The sequence below is a fragment of the Oncorhynchus masou genome, chromosome 18 (assembly GCF_036934945.1).
Source record: "Oncorhynchus masou masou isolate Uvic2021 chromosome 18, UVic_Omas_1.1, whole genome shotgun sequence".
Lineage (NCBI taxonomy): Eukaryota > Metazoa > Chordata > Actinopteri > Salmoniformes > Salmonidae > Oncorhynchus > Oncorhynchus masou.
The window spans coordinates 62,527,842-62,549,816 of record NC_088229.1 but is presented as its reverse complement, the minus strand read 5'-3'; the positions used below and the strand labels follow the sequence as shown (position 1 = coordinate 62,549,816).

The 21,975-nt window shown below is 42.1% G+C and overlaps 1 protein-coding gene across 2 annotated transcripts in view; it reads right to left on the bottom strand.

The window, feature by feature from the left end:
* Positions 1-21,975, bottom strand: part of LOC135505079 (zinc transporter ZIP11-like) — a 143,989-nt gene that overhangs the window by 59,631 nt on the left and 62,383 nt on the right. Inside the window, exon 5 of one of the 2 annotated variants that reach the window (XM_064924151.1) lies at positions 8,864-8,993. In XM_064924151.1, the coding sequence (XP_064780223.1) occupies positions 8,864-8,993 (130 nt within the window). The remainder of the gene's footprint in view (positions 1-8,863; positions 8,994-21,975) is intronic. The other variant, XM_064924152.1, reaches the window with a different exon arrangement.

Below are 21,975 nucleotides of genomic sequence, written 5' to 3'. Positions count from 1 at the left end.
GCATAGTCTACTAATACAGTGTGCATAGTCTACTAATACAGTGTGCATAGTCTACTAATACAGTGTGCATAGTCTACATAGTAGTCTAATAATACAGTGTGTGTCTACTAATACAGTGTGCATAGTCTACTAATAGTGTAAGTCTACTAATACAGTGTGCATAGTCTACTAATACAGTGTGCATAGTCTCTAATACAGTGTGCATAGTCTACTAATACAGTGTGGTAATAAACTATTAATACAGTGTACATAGTCTATTAGTACTGTGTGGTAATAAACTACAGTGTACATAGTCCATTAGTACATAGTAGTGCATAGTCTAATACAGTGTACATAGTCTATTAATACTGTGTGGTAATAAACTACAGTGTACATAGTCTATTAATACAGTGTGCATAGTCTATTAATACAGTGTATAGTCTATTAATACTGTGTGGTAATAAACAGTGTACAGTGTGCATATAGTGTAGTCTATTAATAGTGTGTAATGCAACTATTAATACAGTGTGCATAGTCTATTAATACAGTGTGCATAGTCTATTAATACAGTGTGCATAGTCTATTAATACTGTAATAAACTAGTAATAAATTAATACAGTGTGCTAGTTAATAACTATTAATACAGTGTACATAGTCTATTAATACTGTGTGGTAATAAACTACAGTGTACATAGTCTATTAATACAGTGTACATAGTCTATTAATACTGTGTACATAGTCTATTAATACTGTGGTAATAAACTACAGTGTACATAGTCTATTAATACAGTGTGTAGTACTGTGTGGTAATAAATAGTCATAGTCTATTAATACAGTGTGCATAGTCTATTAATACAGTGTGCATAGTCTATTAATACAGTGTGTCTATTAATACAGTGTGCATAGTCTATTAATACAGTGTGCATAGTCTATTAATACTGTGGTAATAAACTAGTGTGCATAGTCTATAACACACAGTGTGTACATAGTCATAGTCTATTAATACAGTGTGCATAGTAATTAATACAGTGTGCATAGTCTATTAATACAGTGTGTATAGTCTATTAATACAGTGTGCATAGTCTATTAATACAGTGTGCATAGTCTATTAATACAGTGTGCATGGTCTATTAAAAGTGTGCATAGTCTATTAATACAGTGTGCATAGTCTATTAATACAGTGTGCATAGTCTATTAATACAGTGTGCATAGTCTAATTAATACAGTGTGCATAGTCTATTAATACAGTGTGCATAGTCTATTAATACAGTGTGCATAGTCTATTAATACTGTGTGGTAATAATACAACATAGTCATTAATACAGTGTGCATAGTCTATTAATACAGTGTGCATAGTCTATTAATACAGTGCATAGTCTATTAATACAGTGTGCATAGTCTATTAATACTGTGTGGTAATAAACTAGATTGTGCATAGTCTAATAAGTGTACATAGTCTATTAATACAGTGTGTACATAGTCTATAATACTACTGTGTGGTAATAAACTACAGTGTGCATGTACATAGTCTGTGGTAATAAACTAGAGTGTGCATAGTCTAATAATACAGTGTGCATAGTCTATTAATACAGTGTGCATAGTCTAATAATACACATAGTCTATTAATACAGTGTGCATAGTCTATTAATACAATAGTCTATTAATACAGTGTGCATAGTCTATTAATACAGTGTGCATAGTCTATTAATAGTGTGCATAGTCTATTAATACAGTGTGCATAGTCTATTAATACAGTGTGCATAGTCTACTGTGTGGTAATAACTACAGTGTGCATAGTCTAATAACACAGTGTGCATAGTCTATTAATACAGTGTGCATAGTCTATTAATACAGTGTGCATAGTCTATTAATACAGTGTGCATAGTCTATTAGTACTGTGTGGTAATAAACTCCAGTGTACATAGTCTAATAATACTGTGTACATAGTCTAGTAATACTATTAATACTGTGGTAATAAACTACAGTGTACATAGTCTATCAGTACTGTGTGGTAATAAACTACAGTGTGCATAGTCTAATAATGCTGTGTGCATAGTCTAATAATGCTGTGTACATAGTCTAATAATGCTGTGTACATAGTCTAATAATGCTGTGTACATAGTCTAATAATACTGTGTGGTAATAAACTACAGTGTACATAGTCTAATAATACTGTGTACATAGTCTATTAATACTGTGGTAATAAACTACAGTGTACATAGTCTATTAATACAGTGTGGTAATAAACTACAGTGTACATAGTCTAATAATACAGTGTGCATAGTCTATTAATACAGTGTGCATAGTCTATTAATACAGTGTACATAGTCTATTAATACAGTGTACATAGTCTATTAATACAGTAGTCTATTAATACAGTGTGCATAGTCTATTAATACAGTGTGGTAATAAACTACAGTGTACATAGTCTATTAATACTGTGTGGTAATACAGTGTGTCATAGTACAGTGTGCATAGTCTATTAATAAAGTCTATTAATACAGTGTGCATAGTCTATTAATACAGTGTGCATAGTCTATTAATACAGTGTGGTAATAAACTAGTCTATTAATACTGTGTGGTGTGTACATAGTCTAATAATACAGTGTGGTAATAAACTACAGTGTGTACATAGTCTAATAATACTGTGTACATAGTCTAATAATACTGTGTACATAGTCTAATAATACTGTGTACATAGTCTAATAATACTGTGTAGTAATAAACTACAGCGGACAACACACTTTTCAAAACACCAGCTCAAAGGGGTTAAGGTTGAAATGTCTTCCACAAACATCTCCTTCTCTCATTGTGGTCCAAACGCGATGGTACCTGGACAAAGGCTGTACCTCATGTTGCATTGACTATCAAGGCCTTTTGAGTGGAGTAGTGTCTTGGCTCCATGTCAATTCTGGATGTTAACTTTCATCATGCATCTCAGAATGATGATTGTCGCCAAGCAACAATCAAGACATGACAACAGTAGGTCGGTACGTATGCCATCTACTCAGGATGGCCAGTGACTCACAAACGTACAAATACTCACACACTTGTGTGCAGAAACGCATGTTACATGGACGCACACTCGCTTGCGCACACACGATCACCCTTGAACACACCAACGCACGCACACACATTTCTGAGTGAACAAGCACACACACACACGCGCAAACACACCACATGCTGGGCAGACGAAGGAGGGACAGAGCTGAGCGATACTCCCATTGTGTGTCCTGTTCCTGTGAATGGGACTACAATGTGTTGTGTAATGATAAGGGTATACAGAACCCCACTGGGCCCCCGTCCCCTCCTGTAAAACCTCATCTACGCAAAGAAAGAAAGAGAGAGAGAATGTGAAGAGGTATTACAGAGAGGGGAAAAAAGAGTGACAAGAGAGTGAGAGAGAGCAAGAGAGCGAGAGAGCGAGAGAAAGAGAGCGAGAGCAGAGAGCGAGAGAAAGAGAGCGAGAGAAAGAGAGCGAGAGAGAGAGCGAGAGAGAGCGAGAGAAAAGAGAGCGAGACAAAGAGAGCGAGACAAAGAGAGCGAGACAAAGAGAGCGAGACAAAGAGAGCGAGAAAGAGACAAAAGAGCGAGACAAAAGAGAGCGAGACAAAGAGAGCGAGACAAAGAGAGCGAGAGAAAGAAAAGGCGAGAGAAAGAGAGCGAGAGAAAGAGAGCGAGAGAAAGAGAAGCGAGAGAAAGAGAAAGAGCGAGCGAGAAAGAGAAAGCGCGAGAAAGAGAGCGAGAAGAAGAGCGAAAGAAAAGAGAAAGAGAGCGAAAAGGACAGAAGCGAGAAAAAGCGAAAGCGAGCGAAAAGAGAGCGAGAAAGAGAAAAGAGCGAAAAGGAAGAAAGCGAAAGGGACAGACAGCGAGAAAGAGAGCGAAAGGGACAGACAGCGAGAAAGAGAGCGAAAGGGACAGACAGCGAGAAAGAGAGCGAAAGGGACAGACAGCGAGAAAGAGAGCGAAAGGGACAGACAGCGAGAAAGAGAGTGAGAAAGAGAGCGAAAGGGACAGACAGCGAGAAAGAGAGCGAGAAAGAGAGCGAGAAAGAGAGCGAGAAAGAGAGCGAGAAAGAGAGCGAGAAAGAGAGCGAGAAAGAGAGAGAGAAAGAAAGAGTGAGAGAGTGAAAAGGACAGACAGCGAGAAAGAGAGAGAGAGAGAGAACTAACAGTCTTGCATGGATACAGAAGGTGCATTATTGGCTACAATCCTGTGCCCGCCTTTGCCTCTTTGTAATGGGTAGGACATGTGAGGAGCAAATCATATTGAGACTGTTTGCTAATTCAACAGGAACATAAATCAATTGTATAACCAACATCCTTCTGGCTGCTTCACAGATCTGTGTTTGTTTTATAACTCTCCTTATCTGCTCCTGGGTGCTGTGACCAGAAAGTTCTCCTCAATTCAGACTGTCCCTTAATGCCACTGAGCATTCTGGGTTGGTTGTCTCCTCAACAACATGCAGAGAGGGAGGAGGAGTCCCACTCCAACCTTTCTCCTCTACTCTCGTTTCAGTTAATCTCACCTGCCAAGTCACCCGCAAACACTCAGACATAGACCACAACTCACGCACAGTGAGCTAAAATACCAACCCGACAACCTGAAAAATCTTCAAAAATCTACTTGTTACATAATGGAGTGGGATAGTAGGTAGAAATCAGAGACAGTACTGCTCTTCTTCTTAAGACATAAGATGATACGGTTACATAAGATGATAATTAAAAACCAAGATTTGGCATTAGTGTTGTGTTTACCCCCCCCAGTCCCTACTCGGTCAACACTGAGGTGACTATCTTATCTCTTGCCCTAAATGGTGTGACCAAAACAAGTCTGGAGAGCCTGTCCTGTTAACAACTCTTAAAGAGAAGAAGGGTAGCTGTGCTTGATGTACTGGAATGGGACTTAATCCTTAAAAAGGGACAGCTCACTTCTTTGAAGTTTCTAAATAACCAGCAAACACACTTTTAAAATGGTTTGGAGGAAACAACGACAGCCTGCCAAGTTTGAAAAGAAGTTAAAACCACAAAAAAGTGAACCATCCCTTTAAGATGTAGCCTTCTCTTTTAACCCCTTTACAGAAAAGAAGCAAACACGCGGATCATCACAGCGAGTGGCTTTGATTCTCTCCAAATACAGAGTGAATTATTCATTAAGTCTCATGCATAAAGTATGAGGGATATACAGTGGGGTCCGAAATTACTCACACCCTTGATAAAGAATGTAAAATAAATACATTGAAATACTGAGCAATATTGTATGCAAAAACATAAAAAATATGGAGACCAGCAGAGCTCGACTGGCTTCAAACCATTGGGATTGTAGCTACATGATGATATAGGGTTCACTGGCTTTCCCAATCTGCCTTGGATATTGATATATGGTTGACAAGACAGTCAGTTACAAGCATGTGAAGCAGCCCTTCGCTTGTCACAAAAAAAGCAATAATTAAATCAAAACATTATGCATGTGATTGGTTAGTGTCAACATAGGCAATACGTACCGTCCACATTCATATACCACACAGTTTTCGATAAAAAAAAAAAGTTGCTGTTGGTTGGACTTTGGGTTTTCTGTGATGGCTAGGAAAGGAATCACGGTTAAACAGGTAGGTAACATTAAACACTAAGAGAAGAACCCAGGAAGATAATCAACAGAGAAAACCCCAATCACAATTCACGATCTGAGACGGACCAATCAAGAGAGAATAGGGGAGAAGGGGCAGAAGTAGCATGGGGAGGAGGAAGCACAGAAGATAACAAGATACCTGGACTCATCAGTTCTGTCTCAAAACTACTCTCAAAAGTTACATTCACAATGCGTATACAATGTTTGAGGAGTGTGTGTGTGTGTTTCACTTCATATTGCTGAGGGAGTATTTGATGAGCAACCTATAGGAGGATAGGTTATTGGCCATTTGGATTTCAACCACACATGGAGGGATTTTTCAGCCACACGCAGATCATTTTTTTCTTAATAAGCTTAAAATGTATTAAACTTGTCAGAAAAAAAATTCTATCGGCCATTGATATAGTTAGTTTTACTCTCATTATTAGTCGTCCACTGGCTACCTCACGTTTTTAGGATATTCAAACACCTTTGAGATGGAACTCCGTTAGATTCAACTCATGGTTTGATCGGGAGAAAGCCATAATTGTAACAAAAACTCGATGAAAGCGTAGCCTAACCCAAATTCATATTCATAGCCTATCGGTTGGAGAAAGGGAGAAGGGAATATATACGTTTTTTTAAACAGCAAGACACTAGATAGTTAAGGAGCATTATATATATGTAAATAGGTTTAGGCTATAAGGCCCATGTATCCAAGACAGACAGACAGAGAGGGAGAGAGAGAGGAGAGCTTTTGTGCTGCTTTGGTGGAATTCTCCACTCTGTCTAGCCTAAATCTCTCTCTTGCATTCTGTATATAACATATTTATAGAAGCATGCTGGCTGACACCACACACACACACTGAACATACAGTCATACACTACTGAGTAATCCGGGCTAAGGCGATTCACTAACACCAATCAGAGTAGAGCAAACTGCCCCACAGTGAAACCATCACAGCAGGTTGTGGAGGGTAGAATACAAAAGTATGTGGACACCTGCTCGTTAAACATCTCATTCCAAAATGATGAACAATTTATTTTTATTATTATTCATTATTAAACAATTACGAACAAATGTAGAATTACTGATGCTAGCATTGGATGTGCTCGTAGAAGCAGAACAACTTGTGTCGTCGACAGGTGCAGGTGTCGTTCTGCTGGTAGTAGCAGTACTACCAATAGAGCTGGTATGTGTCTCTGGCCTTACTTTTTTCGAGCAGGTTCGCGCAATGCTGTACCCCCGGAGGCATTGCGCGTACCTCCGTTTGGGAATACCTGCACTCGATGATGGGAACATTGCTTTGGGGCCTTGCATCCATTCAGCCAAAAAAACATTTGTGAGGTTGGGCACTGATGTTGAGGGATTAGGCCTGGCTCGCAGTCAGCGTTCCAATTCATCCCAAAAGTGTTAGATGGGGTTGAGGTCAGGGTTCTGTGCAGGCCAGTCAAGTTCTTGCACACCGACCTTAAACTATTTCTGTATGGACCTTGTTTTGTGCACTGGGGCATTGTCATGCTGAAACACAAAGTTTGAAGCACACTATCGTCAAGAAAGTCATTGTATGTTGTAGCATTAACATGTCCTTTCACTGGAACTAAGGAGCCTAAGGAGCTGAACCATGAAAAACAGCCCCAGACCATTATTCCTGATCCACCAAATTTTACAGTTGGCACTATGCATTCGGGCAGGTGGCGTTCTCCTGGCATCCGCCAAACCCAAATTCGTCCGGCAGAATGCCAGATGGTGAAGCGTGATTTGTCACTCTACTGCTCCCGAGTCCAATGGCGGCAAGCTTTACACCACTTCAGTCAACGGTTGGCATTGAGCATGGTGATCTCAGGCTTGTATGCAGCTGCTCGGCCACACACAAGGACATACCATTTTTACGCGCTGCTCACTTCAGCACTCGGCGGTCCCGTTCTGTGAGCTTGTGTGGCCTACCACTTCACTTGAAAGTCACTGAGCTCTTTAGTAAGCCATTCTACTGCAAATGTGTGTCTTTGAAGATGCATGGCTGTACACTCGATGTTATACACCTGTCAGCAACGGGTGTGGCTGAAATAGCTGAAATAGCCAAATCCACTAATTTGAAGGGGTGTCTACATACTTTTGTATATAAACACAATGTACCTTAGGATGTCTACATCCACATTGATAAAGAGGGAACTGCTTCAATATGTGCTCCAAATCTACATACTGTAGGGATGCTTTGAGCAATTACACCTGACGGTAATGAATGTGAATTTACCACAGGAGTTAGACTGAGAGGATCAAGAAAACGGTTCATGTCACCGCCGCTGACGAGTCCTTTTAAAACGAGGGTCGTGTTCCCGATTTAATCCATCTGCGGTCGGTCAATATGCTCATTATGGTCAACATCCAGCTGACATAACTGTGACGCGCTGCACATCCCCTCTAAATACAGTGCATGTCACATATCCTTCCCCTTTCTTAACGTGTCTGTCATCTCAACTTAAAAACATGGCCTCCCAGAGTGACTTCAACCAGGCTCTGGCCGAACAACTGCAAGACACGCATCATCATCATCAGTGGACGCATGGCTGGAGTGGATCCCTGTGACAGTACATGAGGGAGGAGGGGGTCACAGTAAATGATTCACCCACTGTATATTCCTATAGTCTAAATTAAATCTTTCCACTTGTTTGGCTCAGTGAATTAACCAAACTGAACACCATGCGCAGGGATCAAGTTAATAATCGCTGCCGGCTTCACTATTATGCAAGCCATTAACGTCCCGAACGCTGAATCAAACCAAAGCTGTAAATGATTGGCACACCAACCATATCCTATTTTCTGTTAGTATATTGTCACAGTATTGATAAACCCGTTCTCAATATCCATCTAAACCAATTCACGATGCCTATTAACATAGAGAATGTGAAAATTGGCTATTAAATCTAAGAGTTATTTTGCCCTATGCTCTGAGACTCTAATTGTGAGTAATGTTTTGTGTCGTAGGGGGGCGTATGCGTTTATGTTTCGAAATAAATAAATAAAACCAGCAGAAAAACATCAAACAAAGAACACCGGTGAGATGATTCAAGCGCCACAGGAAGCCAGTAGATATTGATTGGTAAGATGAGAAAGAAGAGAAAGGAGAGAGCGAGAGGAATATCCAAGAGCAAGCCATCAGAGAAATGAGACTCATGGTTTTAAATGGTTTTTCTGTTGAGTCCCTGCCATAGGTTGTTTGAGAGGTAGATGGGGGAGGTTGTTGATAATGATGTGGGTATATGAAGGGCGGCTTGCCTGAGAGCGGTCCTGCTCTACCTATCCTGATGGTCATCTCATCTGAGGCTGGGAACAAGAGGTCCTCCTCCTTGGCCAGTTTGGAGTCTGGGGACAGGGCCAGGGCGGTGTGGGGGTCCACTCCTACACCCTAAAAAAACACAGGGAGTTAAACATTCCAATTTATTTATCTAGGTTATAGAGAATGAGAATATAGACCTGACCAAGAGGAGACAGTGGTACTGCACTCGACACACAGTCAGTGAGAAATAGTTTGGTATGCATGAAGGTTTATAAAAACCTTCTTATGATCATTTTATTAGAGGGTTATTAATTCATGTGCTGCTTGTCAAATTCATTTGTGGCTGTTGGACATTTCCGCCAACCCAAACGAAAAACCGTTACACAACCAAATACGATCAATTCAGTCCGGAACAAAAACAAACATTAAAAGAAAAAATCATTTGAAAATCAATAATTGATAATTTGTTATGTACTTATTCAGACTTATTTAAAGCCCATTCACACCTGCATTTTGAAGACGCTTTAAAGGCAGGTAGAGAAAAACAGACAGGTTTTAGACTATAGGTGCCTTTATAGGTTCCCCTTCAAATAGGCTTTGTCCCCTATCTCAGACTTAGAAAAAGTTGGATCTTAGTTATAAGTATAAATGTTAGCGCAATGGCGTAGTCTATAGGTATCTACTAGCATGCTAGCAGATAGACTTCAAGTCATTGCACTATGGGTAAAGCTAGTTAGCATTGGCTCGGGAAACTACCTCTAGCTTCCTTCATACCGGACACAGAGACATCCACAAATTCACCTGATTCTGGGGACTCATTGCTAAAATCCCCTAGTATCCCTTTAAAGGAGGCCGTAACGTTCCCATTAAAAAGTAATATTATATTAAGATGAGCTGTTAAACTCGACGGTAAATGTACCTATCAATAATCATCAAAACATCCATAAAACTGTGAGATCCTACTACACTGGAACAAATCACAATCTGTGGTTGTTGTTTTTTGCCTGTAAAACCCTAATGGTATTCGGCGCTTAGCCTTTACAGTTTTACAATTCCGTTCATTTTTTGATGATATTTGGGGCTGCTCTTGTTTTTGGAGAATGATCATTTCTGCCAGGGGAGATGAGGTGGCAAAAGTAAAAGAGCAGCATTGGGCGAGAGGAGCAGAGATGAATCCGCTCGGTAGTCTTGGCTTGAATGTGAAATGTTGTGAGACTGCAAAACCCCCTCAAACAAAATCAAGCCCATTTGGGGATTGAGCGAGACCACTTATTGCAGAGCAGCCTTTAAAAAAATGGCCAAAGCGGAGGGATGAGGGATTTGACATCAAGTTATACATAACTATGCTTAAATATAATTATTGTGTGTGTGTGTGTCCGTGCGTTAATGCACACATGCATGAGTGTGTATGTGTGTGTGTGTGTGCCTTTTTAGGATTGGAGATGTGCCTCCCCAGAGGGCGCAATTAACCCCAGTGGTCCCCTTCAGCAGCAGACCTGACAATCTCATCAACAGGAAGGGCTTACAGTAACCGTTAAACACCGCAAACAAGGACCTGGCTCTGATTGGAGTGCTCAAATGCACTCTTGAGTGTCTGCAGCTGCAGCACGGGAGCACAGCCAGATTACACCAGTACTACACCCTGGCTTGTGTCTCAAATGCCACCCTATTCCCTGTACAGCGCACCACGTTTGACCCCTATGGGTAGTGGACCATATAGGGAATAGGGTCCCATTTGGGACGCGTCCCTAGTCCTTCTCCAATGACATCAATGACATTACCTCTGGCTGGCTGGCTTGCTCTGAGCCCGGTTAAACAATACAAACATTGACTGAAACAATGGTGATTGCAGCATTCTCTCTGTTTACTGGTCTAATAACACACTGAGGGACTGTGAGGAGTGTTTCTGTTACTGTGATGTCTCCCCAGATAGTCGTTTCATATTGAGGTGAGGTAGAGTGTGATGAGTAGTGGGGGGGATGGACTAAGTACCTCTCTCACAGGAGAACTAAACCCGTCCAGGTTCAACACAAACCCTGTGTGTGTGTGTCGGTATGGGTGTGTGTGTGTGTGTGTGTGCGCGTTTAGGCTGTGCATGCTTTTTTGCTGTGTTTCAGTAGGAAAAATGGAAGTGTCCAGTCTGTATCCAGTAATTACATTTATGCCTTGGACACATTCAGCAGGCGTCGCAGTAGTGAGTGGACAACCGTATGCATTACAGTGTGTACGCACTGTCCTCTTATCATACACCGGCAATCCATTTTCACCTGTTACATTTCTGTTTACTTTCACAACTCTGGCTTCCCCAAAATGATAAGAAATGAAGAGATAAACAACGTGCTCGACTCCACCTTATATAAACGTAAATCCTCGTACACAATCTACAGAACAGAAATAGGACAGCACTCCAGTAAATAAAACTGAAATGGACATTTATTTTGCCGCACAAACGTTTCGGGTATGAGCCTTTCTTCAGCGTGCAAGGCAATGGCAATCAAGGTCACAACAACAAGACCTCACACGTGTGTGTGTGTGTGTGTGCGCGTACGTGCGTGCTAAGAATAATTGGAGGTGACAACAGATCAATCCCAACGACAGAGAGGGCCGATTTGGGAATTTACAGTCTGGGAGACCGCACACAATGCATCATGTTTGATACAGCTCATCTGTGGTCCATCACATCCAATGTCCAATATCCACTGTAACATTTACACAGGGAGCGGAGAAACTCTCTGGGGAGGAGATGTTGTTATGGCAGAGAGATGAAAAATGATGGAGAGAGAGAGAGATGGAGAGGGAGAGAAAGAGAGAAGATAGAGAGTTCTTGGTGATGGATTGCTTGTCCTTGAATCCTCAATTTAAGCTCTAATCCCTATGAAGTGGACCAAAGTGAATTCTTCTTTATGTCAACAACTGTTGTCAGAGGTTGCTTCTTTATAGTCCATTCTCACTATCCAGCCACTGTCTGAATAATTCAGAACATTCCTCAGAGTGTGCCTGACAAAATGACGCTAGAGAGTATGTATTATGATAAACATTTGCTTGATAAACGAGACGCTAGTGAGTACACTCCTTATAAACATCCCGCTAGTGAGAACACAACTTAGTCCAATTTTGCAGCTGTGTTGTTGTCAACTGGGAGTGAAAATAAAGATGTGTCCCTTGGGCCAGATGGTGTTTTAATTATCCATAAAGGCCCCATCAATCCATTCGTTAAGGCACCCTCCTTCATCCAGCAGATATTTAATTGCTCTGGAGTGAGATGTATTCATCACAGCCCCTGACCCTGCTGTTGGGAAGCTCAGTGTGCGTGCGTTTAGATCGGTATGCAATACGAACCTGGATTCAACCAATCCATCATTGGAGTATTGAAGGAAGCTACACGGATTTGCTACCTGTCCCTGATCTGTCAACATATATCCATGGTTAGCTCTTAGCGTTCCAAATGTCACACAGTCTCAAATCCAAATGTCACACAGTCTCAAATCCAAATGTCACACAGTCTCAAATCCAAATGTCACACAGTCTGATCATCACTACACATCTCTCTCATCTTTCTCCTTGTCAATTATCTGACTCTTATACCTTATTATTCTAACTCTTTCTGACTATACCTTACTATTCTCACTCTTTCTGACTTATCAGACCCTTATACCTTACTATTCTCACTATTTCTTGGGAGTCGATACGTAGGCCTTCATGTTCTCTCTTTTATCCCCGAGCTCTTCCTGTATACACACTTATCCCTGGCATCATTTGAAGTGGAGCACAGAACAACATGGCATCAGAACCAATACCTCTCTGGAGTGGCCGGCTGAGAAACACAAAGGTTCCTGACTCATTGATATTGAGCACTGAGCTCTCTGATGTGACCAGGGATATAGGGGGGGGGTTGGAAAGGGTGAGTGTAACCTACTGGTATTGAATCTTTGATGTCAGCATTCTGCTTTGAGACGTCAAGGATCAACATCTGTGGGAAAATGCATCCTACTCTGGGTACATAGTGGAGTCAACTCTAAGTCTATTGGGGCGGCAGGGTAGCCTAGTGGTTAGAGCGTTGGATTAGTAACCGAAAGGTTGCAAGTTCGAATCCCCGAGCTGACAAGGTACAAATCTGTCGTTCTGCCCCTGAACAGGCAGTTAACCCGCTGTTCCTAGGCCGTCATTGAAAATAAGAATTTGTTCTTAACTGACTTGCCGAGTAAAAAAATAAATAAAAATTAAAAAGGTTAATGATAATAATTAACCTATAATTATAATAATTATTTTGCAAATGTATTAAAAATACAAAAATAAACAGAAATACCTTAAAGAAAAAGGTCTGAATACTTATGTAAATAAGACTCAAAATTGAGCTCAGGTGTATCCTGTTTCCATTGATCATCCTTGATGTTTCTACAACTTGGAGTCCACCTGTGGTAAATTCAATTTATTGGACATGATTTGGAAAGGCACACACCTGTCTATATAAGGACCCACAGTTGACAGTGCATGTCAAAGCAAAAACCAAGCCATGAGGTCTAAGGAATTGTCCAGAGAGCTCCGAGACAGGATTGTGTCGAGGCACAGATCTGGGGAAGGTTACCAAAACATTTCTGCAGCATTGAGGGTCCCCAAGAACACAGTGGCCTCCATCATTCTTAAATGAAAGAAGGTTGGAACCACCAAAACTCTTCGTAGAGCTGGACGTCCGGCCAAACTGAGCAATCGGGGGAGTAGGGCCTTGGTCGGGGGGAGCGCTCAAAACCTCAGATGAGGGCGAAGGTTCACCTTCCAACAGGACAACAACCCGAAGCACACAGCCAAGACAACACAGGGGTGGCTTCGGGACAATTCACTGAATGTCCATGAGTGGCCCAGCCAACGCACGGACTTGAACCCGATCAAACATCTCGGGAGAAACCTGAAAATAGCTGTGCAGTGACACTCCCCATCCAACCTGACAGAGCTTGAGAGGAACTGCAGAGAAGAATGGGAGAAACTCCCCAAATACAGGTGTGCCAAGCTTGTAGCGTCATACCCAAGAAGACTCGAGGCTGTAATCACGGCCAAAGATACTTCAACAAAGTACTGAGTAAAGGGCCTGAATACTTATGTAAATGTGATATTTCCAGTTTTTTTTTAGTTTTTTGTTATAAATGTTCAAACATTTCTAAAAACCTGTCATTATGGGGTATTGTGTGTAGATTGATATGGGGGAGAAAAAAACTATTTAATCAATTTTAGAATACGTCTGTAACGTAACAAAATGTGGAGAAAGTCCAGGTGTCCGAATACTTTGACAGCACTGTACATTAGTAATGGCGATACAGACATGAACTGGACATCAACTACTCTGGGACCGACTGGGAGAAGCAGAAATAGTCACTGACAGTGCCTACAAAATATATGGGCTTTGCGAGGAAGACGTGATGTGTGAACTGTGAAAACGCAGGTCAAATACCAAGAAACACCAGACTAGCATTGGTTAGGAGAGCTCTAATTGGCAGTGTGGTGTGTTAGCCCACACATCAGAGATTGAGCCCCTGCTTATAGCATTGCTCTGTTCTAAAAAGATGATTCCCAGAGGCCTGATAGGTCAAACCCCACACCCAAAGGGTCAGGAAGAGGTTATGCAGCACACCACACAGGGCAATTACTACTGGAGGATAGCGTTTATAGACAGCTCACACAAAGCCAAGGGACGGTAACTGTATTATACAAATGCATTCAAGCAATGGAGTAATGTGTGTTTCTCAGCTTTCATCCGTGTGACTCATTATCATGCAAATTGCTGGACGAACGCGTTGTCTCCTTTAGCAAATTATGGGTCGTTTGGGCGATGGGGAGGGGGGGGGGGGTTCAACAGATGACATTTAAAAACAATTCTGCCTGACAACCAAGGGATGAGTGTAATGAGGCAAGGCCATGCCCTCTCCATTACCTCCCAGTAATCATATTAGCATGCAAATACTGTATATGCACAGGACAGTAGTGTGGGCCTCACCAGCCTAGGACCCACTGGGAGACCAACAGGCTCAAAAATATATATATTACTTTCCAACTGTTGCTCATATCTTTCAGCTTTAGGAATGAGAATGTGAACAGCTGCACCAGTGAGATAAGGATCAAAACTAAAACTCATGGGGGGGGAAAAGTGACAGTTCCGGTTGAGGATAATATGAAAAAGGCAGCGAGACCGGAGCTCATTAACTTATGATTATTTTGTATAGATGGAGACTAGTGTCCACAACACTGATACTTAAATGTGTGGGCAGCAGGTAGCCTAGCAGTTGTTGTGTTGGGCCAGTAACCGAAAGGTCGCTGGTTTGAATCCCAGAGTCGACTCCGTGGAAAAAATCTGTAGATGTGCCCATGAGCACGTCACTAATTGGTCTGTAAGTCACTCTGGATAAGAGTGTCTGCTAAATGACTAAAATGTATAAATACACACACACACACACACACACTCCCTCTTGCACACACAACCACCATATACGTTGCTGCTACTATTTATTATATTTCTCGTGCTGCTCAACCATTTTACACCTAATTGTATGCATATAGACCTCATCCAGACACATCAGGGCTTCTAACTGTAGAACCCAGTTCCTACATCTGAATATAAAAATGGATTTCATCAAACAAAACTATGCTACATTTTTATCTCTGGAACCCTCAGGATGACAAATCAGAGCAAGATTACTGAATGTAAGTACATTATTTACCTTCAGAGGTGAATGTATCAAACCAGTTGCCGTGATAAATGTTGTTGTGCACTCTCCTCAAACAATATCATGGTATTTTTTCACTGTAATAGTTACTGTAAATTGGACTGTGCAGTTATATTAACAATAATGTAAGCTTTCTGCCCATATAAGACATGTCTATGTCCTGGGAAATGTTCTTGTTACTTACAACATCATGCTAATCACATTAGCACACATTAGCTCAACTGTCCAACGGGGTGGAACACCGATCCCGTAGAGGTTATTAAACCAATCAGCATACAGGATTAGACCCACCCGTTTTTAAATAGTGTGTATTCTTGTGTTCTTTCTCGACTGGACTTTACACGTTTTTATATTGATACTGCACTGTTGAGGAAGAGCTTGCAACAAAGCAATTAACTGAACTGTACCGTTTACACCCGCTGTATCTTGTGCAGATGAAATGAGTGCAGATAGAATGGCCTGTCCATCCCTTACCATATTAGAACTGGACAGTAGAACACTTGGCCCTGCTTAGACAGCTTGATCTTGGTCCTCACACCTTGAGGTGTGAAGGAGCAATCTAAACTCAATATCTGGTAAGAAGATGGTAGGGGTATTTGCAACCACTAAGAGGCAGAGAACATGCATAGAGTTAGTTTACTGAGTTCCAGTCCATATAAGGAAATTAGTCAATTGAAACAAATTCATTAGGCCCTAATAGATGGACTTCACATGACTTGGCATGGGTGCGACCACCCACTGGGGAGCCAGGCCCTGCCAATCAATGAGTTTTCCACACAAAAGGGTGTTATTACAGACAGAAATACTCCTCAGTTTCATCAGCTGTCCTGGTGGATGATCTCAGGCGAAGATGCCGGATGTGGAGATCCTGGGCTGTAGCATTGTGTTGTGTAACAAAACGGCACATTTTAGAGTGGCCTTTTAAATGTCCCCAGCACAAGGTGCACCTATGCAATGATCATGCTGTTTAATCAGCTTCTGCTGATGCTCATGCTGTTTAATCAAATTTTTGAGAAATAAGCTTTTTGTGCTTATAAAACATTTGTGGGAGCTTTTATTTCAGCCCATGAAACATGTGCCCAACACTTTACAATATTGCGTTTATATTTTTGTACAGTTTATCACGCAGTGTGGACGTTCCACAGGGATGCTGGCCCATGTTGACTTCAATGCTTCCCACAGTTGTGTCAAGATAACTGGATGTCCTGTGAGTGGTGGACCATTATTGATAAACACAGGAAACTGTTGAGAGTGAAAAACCCAGCAGCGTTGCAGTTCTTGACACACTCAAAGCAGTGCGCCTGGCACCTACTACCATACCACGTTCAAAGGCACTTAAATCTTTTGTCTTGCCCATTCACCCTCTGAATGGCACACATACACAATCCTTGTCTCAAAATTGTCGAGGCTTAAAAATCATTCTGTAAATCTGTCTCCTCCCCTTCATCTACACTGATTGATAAGGGATCATAGTTCATTGTTAATGTGACCAGTGATCAATGTCTCTATATACATGGAGCAGCGGTCTCGAAGGTGCCGGGCAGAGAGCTGGGCGGTAGCTGGCTATTAACAGTGTCTTTAGGTGCCGGGCAGAGAGCTGGGCGGTAGCCGGCTATAAACAGTGTATTTAGGTGCCCGGGCAAAGAGCTATTTGGGGCGGCAGTTAGCCAAGTGGTTAGAGTGTGGGGCAAGTACCGAAAGGTTGCCGGATCAAATCCCCGAGCTGACATGGTAAAAATTAGTTGTTCTGCCCCTGAACAAGGCAGTTAACCCACTGTTCCCCGGTAGGCCGTCATAGTAAATAAGAAGTTGTTCTTAACTGACTTGCCTAAAGGTTAAATAAAAAGAATATACAGTATATATATATATTTTTTTTTAAACAATGTCTTTAGTTGCCGTGCAGAATACTGGACGGTTGCCGGCTATTGACAGTATGGAAGCTGTTTTTCAGTCTCTCAGTCCCGACTTTAACACAACCACAGTGTCTCTGTCTGCTAGATTGTGACAGGGTGAACTGGAGTGATGGGAGGGAAAAATCATTCCAGTTACATATTGGGATATCATTCTTTTACGATACATCGTTTCGTTTTGACAATATCGCAATATAATTTGAGCTAGTTGGCTGTACCTGCACCAAAACTCAAATATGATTCATTTTAAGCTTGGTTCTCCAGCTTCTTTCTAAATAGGGAGTCAATTGGTTTTCAGCACTTTTACTTCCATGACGATCAAAACTCGAATAGCAATAAAATCACAGATTCTAATCGCAAAACATATAATTGTGAGAATCACAATACATATTGTATCGGCGCCTAAGTATCATGATAATATCGTATTGTGAGGTCCCTGACAACTCCCATTCCTAGAGGACAGGCTGTGGTTCGAGTGGCTGAGGTCATTGATGATTTTCTTGGTCTACGACACCAGGTACTGTAGATAACCTGGAGGGCAGGCAGTGTGCCCGCAATGATGCGTTGGGCTGACCGCACCACCCTCTGGAGGGCCATGCGATTGCGGGCGGTGCAGTTGATGTACCAGGCGGTGACGCAGCATGACAGAATGCTCTCAATGGTGCATCTGTACAAATTCATGAGTGTCTTAGAGGCCATGCAGAATTGATTCCGCCTACTGAGGTTGAAGAGGTGCTGTTGCGCTTCTTCACCACTGTGTCGGTACAGTGCACACCAAGGAACTTGAAGCTTTTCAACTGCTTCACTGCAGCCCGTCGATGTGGATGGGAGCCTGCTCCCCCTGCTGTCTCTTGGAGTCCACCATCAGCTCCTTGGTTTTGTTAACGTTGAGGGAGAGGTTATTTCCCTGGAACCGCTCCGCCAAGGCACAAACATCCTCCCTGTAGGCTCGTCGTTGTCGTTGATCAGGTCCTACCACTGTTGTGTCATCAGAAAACTTGAGAGATGGAGTGGTGCATCGCCACGCAGTCATGGCTGAACCGGGAGGACATGGGTGAGGGTGCTGAGCACACAACCCTGGGGGGGCCCACCATGTTGAAGATCGGCGTGGCAGAGGTGTTGTTGTCTACCCTCACCACCTGTGGCGACCTGTCAGGAAGGCCAGAATACAGTTGAACTGACTGGGTGATAGGTAACTGAACTGACTGGGTGATAGGTAACTGAACTCAGTGACTTCGCTTGCTTGGGTACCGGAAACAATGGTGGACAGCTTGAAAAAAGTGGGGACGACAGACTCGATAGAGAGACCATGTCCATAAACACTCCAGCCAGCTGCTCTTCGCTCTGAGGACGGGGTTTTGGATGCCGTCCATGCTGGCAGCCATGCAAGGGTTAACACGCTTGAAAGTCCTACGTCGGCCGCGGAGATTGAGAGCAGGGCCCCCGCCGTGTGCTCTCGTTCTCTGCCGGCGGCTTTTTGTTACTCTCCTCAAAGCGAAGGTATTCAGCTTATCTGGAAGCGGGGGGTGGGGGTTGGTTTTCCCCTTTACAATCTAAAGTCCCTGCCTCATCCTATGACCTATACAGACAGGGGTTGTGTGCAGTGAGCTAATCTAAAAATCAGACAGGCTTTAGCAACACAGGAAGATGGAGAGAGCGATAAAGAAAGAGAAAGAGAAACAGAATGAGGGCGAGAGAGGATGGGAGAGGTGCACCTGGACCAGTGCAGCTCGATAGCCACGGTGTCGAGCTTAATTTCAGCACTGGCGGGAGGCTGGGTTGATATTTGCTCCACCGCCCCAGGCATATTCTATACAGAGATTATACATTTCTGTGATTAAGTATTCATATCCTGCAGGGGGGGGGACATCTATCAGGGACGGACAAGCGTGTTGAACCGGCAGTCAGAAAGGGGAAGGAGAAGAGAGAGACGCAGCAGAGAAACTTTAGCTACAAAGGTTCTACCAATAAACATTGCATTGGACTAGTGAAGCCTGAGCTCCAATTGGCTTTGGCATGCAATCTGTTACCGCTGCGCACCACCCAGGAACAATGTGCACTCATTGCATGTGTTCATCACACGTGGCTGGAAATGAGTCGAGAACACATTCCAGTTCATATAAATAGAACAAAGACTAAAGGCCTATAGACATTATATAAAACACTATATTTGTCTGAATTTAATTGTCATTCCTAAAGAACACCTGTTGTCTTCTTAACAGCTACAGCCCAGATCCCTAAGGACAGCCATTCCGATGGATGATGTCACACTGCCCAGGATCTCTGTAGGCACTAACAAATCCACCTGTTGAGACAGCCAGCCAACAACGACTGCTTCCTGCCCTCGAAATACATGAGCGAAATGTGCCCAGATGATTGTTGCTATTCACACTCCACCATGCCACCCGGTCTTTCTCACAGAGAAATTAATGGCATGTCTGATAACTATAATGAGTGAGGAAATGGATGTGGCTTTGCACATTAAGGGATGAACAAACACACACAGACGGCACATAGACACAGATACACCAACACATGTGCAAGAATGTACTTCATTCCTAGTCCTGCAGCTGCTTTCTGTACCACGCAAACGCATGAGCAAGCCATATTAGAAAAATGTGTTCCATGGCCTTTAACTATACTCCTTATGATGATTTATCTGTTGCAGTGTTGCACGATACCATTGGTAAAAAATGTGTTTCTTATAGGTAAAGCGGCATGAGGTGTGAAACTAGTTTCTACTTATAATACCAGATGCATCAAACCACCACACACACACACACACCTAACATAACGTAAAAATAAAGATATGATATATGAGGCAAGGCAAGACACATACAGTGGGGCAAAAAAGTATTTAGTCAGCCACCAATTGTGCAAGTTCTCCCACTTAAAAAGATGAGGCCTGTCATTTTCATCATAGGTACACTTCAACTATGACAGACCAAATGAGAAGAAAAAAAATCCAGAAAAAACACATTGTAGGATTTTTAATGAATTTTTTGCAAATTATATCTTTTTCAACCACTCCACAAATGTATTATTAACAAACTATAGTTTTGGCAAGTCGGTTAAGGACGTGGTGTCGTCGGTTAAGGACTTGGTGCATTACACAAGTGATTTTTCCAACAACTGTTTACAGATTATTTCACTTATAATTCACTGTATCGCAATTCCAGTGGGTCAGAAGTTTACATACACTAAGTTGGCCATGCCAATAAACAGCTTGGAAAATTCCAGAAATTATGTCATGGCTTTAGAAGCTTCTGATAGCCAAATTTACATAATTTGAGTTAATTGGAGGTGTACATGTGGATGTATTTCAAGGCCTACCTTCAAACTCAAAGCCTCTTTGCTTGACATCATGGGAAAATCAAAAGAAATCAGACAAAAATTGTAGACCTCCACAAGTCTGGTTCATCCTTGGGAGCAATTTCCAAATGCCTGAAGTTACCACGTTCATCTGTACAAACAATAGTACGCAAGTATAAACACCATGGGACCATGCAGCTGTCATACCGCTCAGGAAGGAGACACGTTCTGTCTCCTAGAGATGAACATACCTTGGTGCGAAAAGTGCAAATAAATCCCAGAACAGCAAAAGTATCTATATCCACAATATAACGAGTCCTATATCGACATAACCTGAAAGGTCACTAAGCAAGGAAGAACCCACTGCTCCTAACCCACCATAAAAAAAGCCAGACTATGGTTTGCAACTGCACATGGGGACAAAGATCGTATTTTTGGAGAAATGTCCTCTGGTCTGATGAAACAAAAATATAAGTGTTTGGCCATAATGACCATTGTTATGTTTGGAGGGAAAAGGGGAAGCTTGCAAGCCAAACACCGCCATCCCAACCGTGAAGCACGGGGGTGGCAGAATCATAATGTGGTGGTGCTTTGCTGCAGGAGGGACTGGCGCACTTCACAAAATAGTTGGCATCATGAGGTTGGAAAATTCTGTGGATATATTGAAGCAACATCTCAAGACATCAGTCAGGAAGTTAAAGCTTGTTCGCAAACGGGTCTTCCAAATGGACAATGACCCCAAGCATGCTTCCAAAGTTGTGGCAAAATGGCTTAAGGACAACAAAGTCAAGGTATTGGAGTGGCCATCACAAAGCCCTGATCTCAAACCTATAGAAAATGTATCGGCAGAACTGAAAAAGCATGTGCGAGCAAGTAGGCCTACACACCTAACTCAGTTACATCGGCTCTGTCAGGAGGAATGGACCAAAATTCATTCAACTTACTGTGGAAAGCCTGTGGAAGGCCACCCCAAACATTTGACCCAAGTTAAACAATTTAAAGGCAATGCTACCGAATACTAATTCAGTGTACGTAAACTTCTGACCTACTGGGAATGTGATGAAATAAATAAAAGCAGAAATAAATACTATTATTATTCTGACATTTCACATTCTTATAATAAAGTGGTGATCCTAATTTTCACTAGGATTAAATGTCAAGAATTGTGAACAACTG